This window comes from Rosa chinensis, chromosome 1 (genome assembly GCF_002994745.2).
Source record: "Rosa chinensis cultivar Old Blush chromosome 1, RchiOBHm-V2, whole genome shotgun sequence".
Classification (NCBI taxonomy): Eukaryota; Viridiplantae; Streptophyta; class Magnoliopsida; order Rosales; family Rosaceae; genus Rosa; species Rosa chinensis.
In genome coordinates this window covers 8,350,154-8,360,128 of record NC_037088.1, presented here as the reverse complement: position 1 = coordinate 8,360,128, position 9,975 = coordinate 8,350,154, and the positions used below count along the sequence as shown (strand labels likewise).

At 40.3% G+C, this 9,975-nt stretch overlaps 1 protein-coding gene across 1 annotated transcript; it reads left to right on the top strand.

Annotated features, from left to right (window-relative positions):
• On the top strand, positions 1-2,961 carry LOC112199840 (PI-PLC X domain-containing protein At5g67130). Its single transcript, XM_024340812.2, has 8 exons — positions 1-132; positions 239-361; positions 1,226-1,462; positions 1,545-1,848; positions 1,956-2,179; positions 2,277-2,363; positions 2,493-2,516; positions 2,827-2,961. The coding sequence occupies exons 1-8, from the start codon at positions 31-33 to the stop codon at positions 2,959-2,961; spliced, it is 1,236 nt and encodes a 411-aa protein (XP_024196580.1). The 5' UTR covers positions 1-30.
• The last annotated feature ends 7,014 nt before the right edge of the window (positions 2,962-9,975 follow it).

Below are 9,975 nucleotides of genomic sequence, written 5' to 3'. Positions count from 1 at the left end.
GCAGCCACTCCCTATCATTTCCCTTCTAACATGAAGACGACTCGGCACAGCTTCCTTCTGGTTCTAGTTCTGGTTATGGCTCTTGCTGTGTTTTCATGTGTCGTCATAGCTTGCTCCGATGGACAGTGCAAGGTTTGCGCCTCCCTAGCTAATCCATCTTCTTATTCTTCTTGGTATCAATCATATGTAATGATAATTTTTCAAAGGATATAACTTGGTTCGAATGTGGTGTACGTAGCTCTTAGATCAGTACTCGACGGACGGAGATTGTGAGGCGGGGCTTTACTGTTTCGGTTGCCCTTCGGAGTTTTCTGGCTCCAGATGTGTGAGATCAACCACCACCAACCAATTCCAGCTTTTGGTACGTTACCCTCTCTCTCTCTCTCTCTCTCTCTCTCTCTCTCTCTCCACAGATACAGACACACACAACTCAGTGAGTCACGCACTTTACTATGAGAAGTTTCCAACTCTCCATGACGAAACAGCAATTTTTCGGGGAAAGTGTCCACCAGTAATTTTAAAGGGGCTAACTGCTGTCATTGGGCTTAGAGTCATAAGTCATAACGACTTCTCGTCATATGGGCCTTGATGGAAATTGACTCGCAGTCATCTGTGTTAAATCCAGTAGGACTCAAAATCTTGGGTGAGCCACTATTTCACTCTTTCACACGTCAAAATTACCAATTAGATTTTGTAAGTATAAAGTTTAACAATTAAACTACCTCATGTTTGTCGTGCCATACACCTAAGATACTCTCTCAGTCTCTCATCCTTTGAAATCGTGAACACTATATGGGTAGAATTGACAATCACATACAAGCATCTTTGTTAGGCCACCCTGATTGAAGAGTTTCTGACTTTCTGGTCAGTGAGGTTAGACCTTCGGACAGATTATTCATTGGCTCCGGCCAATATATATGGGTTAAGGTGATGTGTCATTGCATCAATGCATTCAAATGTTAATACATGTGTTTTTTTTTTTTTTTGTTTATATAGTCCTTAAACTTTAAAATAAAAACTATGGATTTCGCAGGCACTTGTTTTGGTTTGTCAAATGATATAATAGTGTATACGATCTAACTTCGTTGTTGAAATTGATTTGTGAGATATGAAGACATGGAATGTCACCTCATCATTTGCTACACAAACTTGGTACTTTTTTTCCAGTAGCATTGCTAATCTCAAATGCGATTTAAGTAAGATTTACTTATTTGTGGTTCTACAGAATAATTCTCTACCATTCAACAAATATGCATTTTTGACAACCCACAATGCTTTTGCTATCGAAGGAGAGCCATCTCATACCGGAGTCCCTCGTGTTACCTTCACGAATCAAGAAGATACTGTCACTCAACAACTTAACAATGGAGTTAGAGCCCTAATGCTTGATACCTATGATTTTAAAGGAGATGTCTGGTTGTGCCATTCCTTCAAAGGAAAATGCCATGACTACATTGCATTTGTAAGCAAACCAACTTCCCTATTTCACTTTTTTTCATTACAGATGTTGCCAAAATGTGTTACCTATTACCTCAAAATTGCAGGAGCCATCTATAGATACATTGAATGAAATCCAAGCATTTTTATCAGCAAACCCAGGAGAGATAGTGACATTGATATTAGAGGACTATGTTGAAGCTCCAAACGGATTGACAAATGTTTTCAAAGCTGCAGGATTGATGAAATACTGGTTTCCGGTATCAAACATGCCCAAAAGTGGTCAGGATTGGCTGCTGGTTAGCGATATGGTCAATAAGAACCAAAGGCTACTTGTATTCACTTCAAAACAAGAGAAGGAACAATCTGAAGGGATTGCATACCAGTGGAACTACATGGTTGAAAACCAGTGTAAGAACCAACTAAATTAAGCAACATAGGATTTTTTTTTTTTCATTGTTTCAGAAATGTTGTGTTATTTTTGTCTCTTAATTATTGGAGAGCACACAATTTTCCAGATGAAAATGATGGAATGAAAGCGGGAAACTGTTCAAACAGAGCTGAATCATCGCCTCTAAATGACAAGACTAAATCATTGGTGTTGGTTAACTATTTTGGGTCAGTTCCCATTAAGCAGCTCTCATGTCAATTCAATTCTGAGGATTTAGTTAGCATGCTTAACACTTGCTATGGTGCTGCTGGAAACCGATGGGCAAATTTTGTTGCGGTTGATTTTTACAATGTAATGCACATGATCTTCTCTTGGTTTAGTAATTAACCACCGGAAAATCGATAATGTAATTGTAATTAATTCCATTTCCGTTGGTTTTGTGATGCAGAGGAGTGGAGGAGGGGGATCGTTTCAAGCTACAGACACTCTCAATGGAGAACTCATATGTGGATGTAACGATGTCCATGCATGTGTGGTAAGCTATGAAATATGATTCTTCATCATATATTCCATTTCATCATCTGGCCTAATTGAGTTTTTGGTGAGCAAAAGTATGTTCATGAAAATAACAACTTTGATAATTGTTGTTCTTGTTTGCTTGCAGCCAGGATCAACAACACCCTGCAAGGTATAGAATGGAGCATTGTAATTTATCAATAAGCTTATCACGAGATATACGTAGTCTGTATAGACAATCAAATCAGTTAATTAGATATCTTCAAAATAGTTATAAGGTTTTTACAAAATTTAATTGAGTGAGTTTCTTACAGCAAACATTGTCGCTTATTGATGGTGGACAAAATATTATCTCTATTCTTAAGTTGAAAACAAATAAATCGAAGGTGGTTGCACTGCATAAACATGGGTATAAAATAAAAAAATTCATTGCCGAGACTTGAACCTGGGTCTTTCGGGTGAGAGCTGAATATCCTAACCAGCTAGACTACAACAGATTTGTGGCATCTAGCAAAATAGGTCCTAACATGCTTGCTCAGCGTGGAGGTGGAGCTGTGATCCTGGACTATCTGGGAAGCAGTCCGGCAAGGATCTATGATGCCCGAGTTCGGGTTTAGGGCCGTGCTGGAGGTGGAGATCGGTGAGAGAGAGGGGAGAGAGAAAGCGAAACCGGCAGCGTGAAGAGAGAGGAGACAGAGGAAATAGTGGCGTGGATGTAATTTCTTAATTATACGAAGGGAAAATTGATTTTATTAGAAACTGGGTAAGTGAGAGATCTGTTGCTGAGGTAAGTGAGATAAAAGCATCTCCAAAAGACTACTTATTTCAAAATAAATTTAATATTTAGCTAATTTTATGCTAAAATTCTACTCCAGCAGAATACCTAAACAAAAGTTAAATTTAACTTTTGCTAAATTGTCTAGTGTTAAAGGAAAAACACATTATGTGCCTTCGTCAAAGTGATTGACGGAGAGGGAATCAAGCAATTAGCAATTATCATCAATCAGCATGAATTACGGACCAATCAGTAATTAATGTCATCATTGTAATTGATATTTCCGTTGTAATTCTCTCCCTATATAAAGGGGCTATGAAATGAAATGAGTAGACCAATTTCAATTTCATTTTTACTTTTACACGTTATCAGCACGTTCAGAGCCAATAGCCAAAGAAAAAAAAAACCTTAATTTTCTAATTTCTTTCTTCTCCCCATCGAGAAAAAATCAAAACCCTAGAAGAAAAAAAACTTTTTCTTCTTTTCTGCCACAAAAAAAAAAACAAAAAAAATTACAGATCGGCCTCCTTCTCTCCGGCCCTCCCTGCCTGCAATACGCCAGCCTACATGGGCCTCACCTGCGCAGCCCAGCCCCGTTCGCTGCCCAGCCTTGCCCTGCAGTCGCTGCCACCAAACCTCACCGGCCTCACCTCACCAACCCCGCCTTCGCCTCCGCCTTGCACGTCCGGCGTTTGCAGTCACCGACCTCACCTCACCAACCCACCTGTAACGGCGCTGCTCTCTCGCCCAGCCCAGATTTGCGTGTATCCTCTGCCCAGATTTGCAGCACACCACCGGCGAACAACAGCAGCACCACAAACCTGCAGCGCAGCCTCGCCTAGCCTCGAGTGGCCTCCCACCTGCCCACCTCGCCTAGCCGCCTCAGCCCACCATCTGTAAACCCAAAATGAAGAAGCAGACACGGACAAGAAAAAAAAAAAAAACGTTGTGACCCGGCCCAATAAAAAAAAAAAGCAGGCCTGCGGCCCAGAAGAAAAAAAAAAAAAAAAAACAAGCAAACAGGCCTTGCGGCCAAAGAAAAAAGCAAAGAGAAAAGAAAAATGCCCTGCAGCCCAGAAAAGAAAAAAAAGCAGGCTAAGAAAAAAAAAGGCCTCGTGGCCCATTGATGCAAAGAGGGAGGAAGCGGCCCAATTTTTTCTCAAGCACAAAAAACATCGCTACGCACGCCTGCTTCAACACGCACGTGTGGTAGGATTGTTTTATTTTCTTGAAACCAAGTATGTTCTCTTTTATTTATTTTCATACTATGGTATATTTCATTATTTATAATTAGAACTTTTGACCATGTTTAGTTAGATAATTTTGATCATTTTAAGCATGCCTTGTTATTTATGTTTTACATGATTATGTTTAAGCATGTTTTAATTATGCTATGGTTTATTCTTTATTTTGAACATGCCATATATATATTTTTGTTATATATTAATTATGCAATTTTGAAGCATGTTTTGTGAATTTTATTTACGCTTATATAATTATTCCTAAGCATGCCTTTATATTATGCTATCGTTTGTATTTTATTTTACGCATGATATATTATTGCTATTATTATGTGTAACATATATTTTGGTATATATTTGTGAATTTGAGCATGCCATGTAGTTTATTTTTATATATGCTATGTTTTATTTATTATTAAATGTGCTATTGTTATTTCTAGAATGCAACATATACAATCCGCTTTGCCATGATAATGAAATTTCATGCGCATTATACACACAACATTACCGTGATAAAGTATTTTCACATAGCATCGGAAAAAAAATGTGACCATTACAAATCTTGGTCTTGAAATCTAATTCATATGTTTCAAAAATAATTCACGTGGATGTCTTTATGACTGCGTAATTTATATCTTCCCTCTTGTTTATGTAGATGGCTGATCCAACTCGACCTGAATTTGACATCTTGGACTCAGAAGGACTTGAATACCATCGTTGGGTTTCCGATGTAGAAACTGCCTTTGTGGCAAAAGACTACACTGCCACCACTACCGACCCCAAAGATGATGAACTATCTAATAAGGTGAAAGCAAATGCCTTAATGTTTCTGAGGCGACATATTGATCCTAGCCTACGCTGGGAGTACCTTCAGTTGAAGACACCCAAATAACTGTGGGATGCCCTTAAGGGACGTTTTGGGAACATTCATGACACTTTGCTCCCAGAACTGGTTGTTCAGTGGAATGGAATCCGCTTGCTTGACTATAAAAGAGTCAATGACTTCAACAAGGACATGTTACGCTTAAAGGCACATCTCAATTTCTGTGGAAGGGAAATCACAGAAGATGATATAATCTACAAGACTCTTTCCACCTTTCCTACTTCAGCGCTTATACTAGCGAACCAGTACAGGCTGGAGTATGACAACAAAAGAATCACAACCTTCAATAAGTTGATCAGTCTACTGCAAGTGGCTGAGAAGCATAATGAGGTTCTCTTGAACAACAATGTCAGGCCCACTGGGACAAAGAAAATTCTCGAGGCTAATTATGGAAAAATGAAAGGTGGAAAGAACTCCAATGTAAAGGGGTTTAGACGTGCTAATCCTTACCCACGTGGCAACAACGCACCATGTGGCAAGGGACATGGGGGTCGTGGTATAGGCCCCGGACGCCCTCCCAATGTATGGAGCAGAGATGGTGGTGCTGGCCCTAGTGGTCATGGAAACAAGGTGCAAAAGGCACCTAAGAACCCTTCAGTCAAACAGGATAGAGTTAGCAATGAACCATGCTATAGGTGTGGAGTCATTGGGCATTGGTCCAAGAACTGCCAAGCAAGCAACATAGTTGCAGCCACTTACAAGAGATATAGGAAGTCTAAAGAACAAGAAACTCACTATATGGAAGAAGGAGGCCATGACCCAGATGTCAACCTCACAATTGCAGACCTCAATGGCAACAAGGAACTTGCTCAGTCAATGGATGCACTAGATTTTGACTGACCTGCTTTATCTATTTATTTTCCAAAGACAGTTGTGAAGGCATAATGCCTCATTTTTAATTAGACTATTACTTGGTCTTAAAGTTTATTTCAATAATGGTTTGATGAATTATATTTATGAACAAAGACCTTGATTTGATTATCGTTGGCTTATTAATAAATTTTGAATTTTATTCTGAAGCACTGAATTTATTCAAATTTATTTACTACACATATTTACATGGTTCGAAATTGCACTATAAAGATGTAAAGCAATACATCTAGAAAAAGAAAAAATTATTTGGATGAAAAGATTATCATTCTACATAAATACAAATACTCTAAAGAATATGAGATACGCTCTGTATACACCAAGAGCTAATCGAACCTTGTTAAGTATCAAAGATATTCGTGCCAACATTTATCATGTAAAAACACACTGTGAGAATGGAACTGAATACTTTTATATTACCTCTAATGAATGTGGAAGGAAACGCATTTTAGAGAAACTCATGAGTCAATCTAGTGGACTGTACCTCACTACGATTCGGATCATTGAATCCTAGATTGTCACCCATAATGAAATGTGGGACACTGACTCATACAGGGTTTGGCATGACCGCCTAGGGCACCCCGGTAGTGACATGATGATCCGTATTTTAAAAAACTCATATGGACATCCCTTCTTTCGAGTGAAACATAAAATGGGACAAAAATCCGTCACACTGCAAGGTGTCGGTTCTAGTATTGCTCAAATGCAGTCATTGCCTTCTGAAGTACCAGAAGCACTACCTCCCTCCCATTATGCCTCATTGACTATCTTAAAGGCACATCACTCGTTTTGCAAAGCCTGCTCTTTAGCAAAAACAGGATCGAGACCTCCTTATGCTAAAGATATAACATAAAACATTCCATTCTTACAAAGGATACAAGGACATATCTGTCGACCTATCCATCCAAAATGCGGACCGTTCAAGTACTTTATGGTTCTAGTGAATGCTTCGACACACTGGTCACATGTCGCTTTATTGTCCACAAGAAATGCTGCAAAACTCCTAGCACAGATTATACGTTTAAGGGCTCACCACCCTGATCACCCTATCAAGTCTATAAGGCTTGATAACGCTGGAGAGTTTACATCAAAAGCATTTGATGAATATTGCATGCCTATTGGGATCGATGTAGAGCATCCTGTACCCCATGTGCATACACAAAACGGTCTCGCAGAAGCCACCATCAAAAGGCTACAGATGGTGGCTAGGGCATTGGTTATGCGCACCAACCTGCCTATCTCTGCCTGGGGTTATGCAATATTGCACGCAGCTTTACTTACTCGTTTCAGACCCACTGCTAGCCAACCATTTTCTGCGTACCAGTTGGTAACTGGATATGAGCCTGACATTTCATACTTACGCATATTTGGTTACGCAGTATAGTGCCTATTGCGCCCCCACAGCGCACCAAAATGGGTCATCAGAGACGATTAAGTATTTATGTTGGATACAAATCCCCAACAATTATCCGCTATTTGGAAACCCTTGACAGGCGATCTCTTTACCGCTAGATTTGCGGATTGTCACTTTGATGAGATAGTCTTCCCGTCGTTAAGGGGAGATAGGAAAAAGGATTTTCCAAGGGAACGACAGGAATTGTCATGGTTTGTCCCCACTCTGTCTCATTTTGATCCCCGCACTTCACAAAGTGAAAGTGAAGTGAAAAGAATAATGGATCTTCAGAACGTAGCAGATTCGATGCCTGATGCGTTTACTGATATCGCAAAAGTGACGAGATCACATATACCAGCTGCAAATGTGCCTGCAAGGTTAGAAGTCCCCAACAAGGGGCACTGCAACCGCACTTAGTGGAGGTGTGGTTGAGGCCGTGGCTCCTTAAGGAAGAGGGGGAGGACACTTGGTTCGATTGACACTCACCCAAGGAAGAAGAGGGTGAGTAAGGCACAAACCAATCATCAATGTATAGAATCCCTCTCATGAGATTGTCTCTGATTATAGTTATGTCCATGAATCAATACTGGAGGACGCTCCGATGTTAAAAATGATTCCAGAAAACAAAGAAATCTCAGAGGATTATGAGAGTGCGTATGAGTTGATTGAAAGATCTTCCATACACATTGATGATATATACTGTTGCTCAAGGAATCATAGAGCACGATGATATCGAACCACGCTCTGTTGCAAAATGTCAACAAAGAGCAGATTGGCCTAAATGGAAAGAAACAATCCAGGCAGAATTAGATTCTCTGACAAAGAGACAGGTATTTGGTCCGGTAGTGCTAACCCCACCAAGTGTAAAGCCTGTAGGACATAAATGGGTCTTTGTCAGAAAGCGTAATGAGAAGAATGAAGTCCTGAGGTACAAGGCTCGCCTTGTGGCGCAAGGTTTCTCACAACTCCCTGAAATTGACTACGAGGAGACATACTCTCCCGTAATGGACGTTATAGCGTTCCGCTACTCAGTTAGCCTAGTAATTTCCGAAGGACTGGAAATGCAGCTCATCGATGTGGTTACTACATATCTCTATAGGGATCTAGATTCAGAGATATATATGAAAGTCCTTGATGGCCTTACATTACCCAAGTCAAGTGACTCTAAACCACGGAGTGCGTTTGCAATTAAGTTGAAACGCTCACTTTACGGAATGAAGCAATCCGAGCGGATGTGGTATACCCGTCTAAGTGACTACTTGATTGGGAATGGATATAAGAACGATGAAGTATGCCCCTGCGTATTCATAAAGAAAACAAGTTCCGGATTTGCAAGTGTAGCTGTATATGTCGATGATATGAACATAATAGGTACTCTTGATTAAATAAGAGAAACCGCAAGCTACTTAAAATCCGAATTTGAGATGAAGGATCTTGGGAAAACTCGATTCTGTCTAGGCCTTAAACTAGAACACCGAGTTTGTGGAATACTAATCCACCAGTCTGCGTATGTCCAAAAGTCAGGCAATTTAACATGGACAAAGCACATCCTGCTAGTACTCCCATGATCGGTCGAAGTTTGGATGCAAGGAAAGATCCATTTCGTCCAAAGGAAGATGATGAAGAGGTATTGGGAGCTGAAATTCCCTATCTAAGTACAATAGACGCATTATTGTACTTAGCCCAATATACTTGACCAGACATTACATTCTCAGTGAACTTGTCAGCTAGATTTAGCTCAGCGCCAACGCAGCGTCACTGGAATGGTATCAAGAAAATTTTCGATACCTAAAAGGAACCATTGACTTGGGACTGTTCTTTCTCTACAGAGAGACAAGAGGGACCGCAGATGGAACTGCAATCCCTAAAGGAAATGTTGATGGCGAAAGCGTCACTCCCTACACCGAAAGGCCAAATGATGTTTTGGTTGGTTTTGCTGATACTGGGTATCTCTCTGACCCACATAAAGGTCGTTCCCAAACTGGTTATGTATTTACCAGTGGGAACACGACAATATCTTGGAGATCAACCAAGCAAACCCTTGTGACTACCTCCTCGAACCACTCAGAGATCATTACTCTACATGAGGCGGTTCGTGAGTGTGTATGGTTAAGAGCTATCATCACACATATTCGAGGGACTAGTGGTTTGAGTTCTACCACTGAAGAGCCTACTTGCATTAATAAAGATAATGCAGCTTGCATTGAACAGATGAAGCTAGGGCATATCAAGGGTGATAATACAAAACACATATCACTAAAGTTTTTTTACAATCAGCAACAACAGACCCTCCTCAAGATTCAAGTGAATCAAGTAAGGTCTGAGGAGAATGTGGCAGATTTGTTCACCAAATCATTGCCTAAGGCCATATTTGAGAAACATGTGAAAAGCATAGGAATGCGAAGACTTTCCAAGCTCCCCTGATTATTGTAAGTATCAGGGGGAGGTGTAGACGTCAGGAGGAGTCTA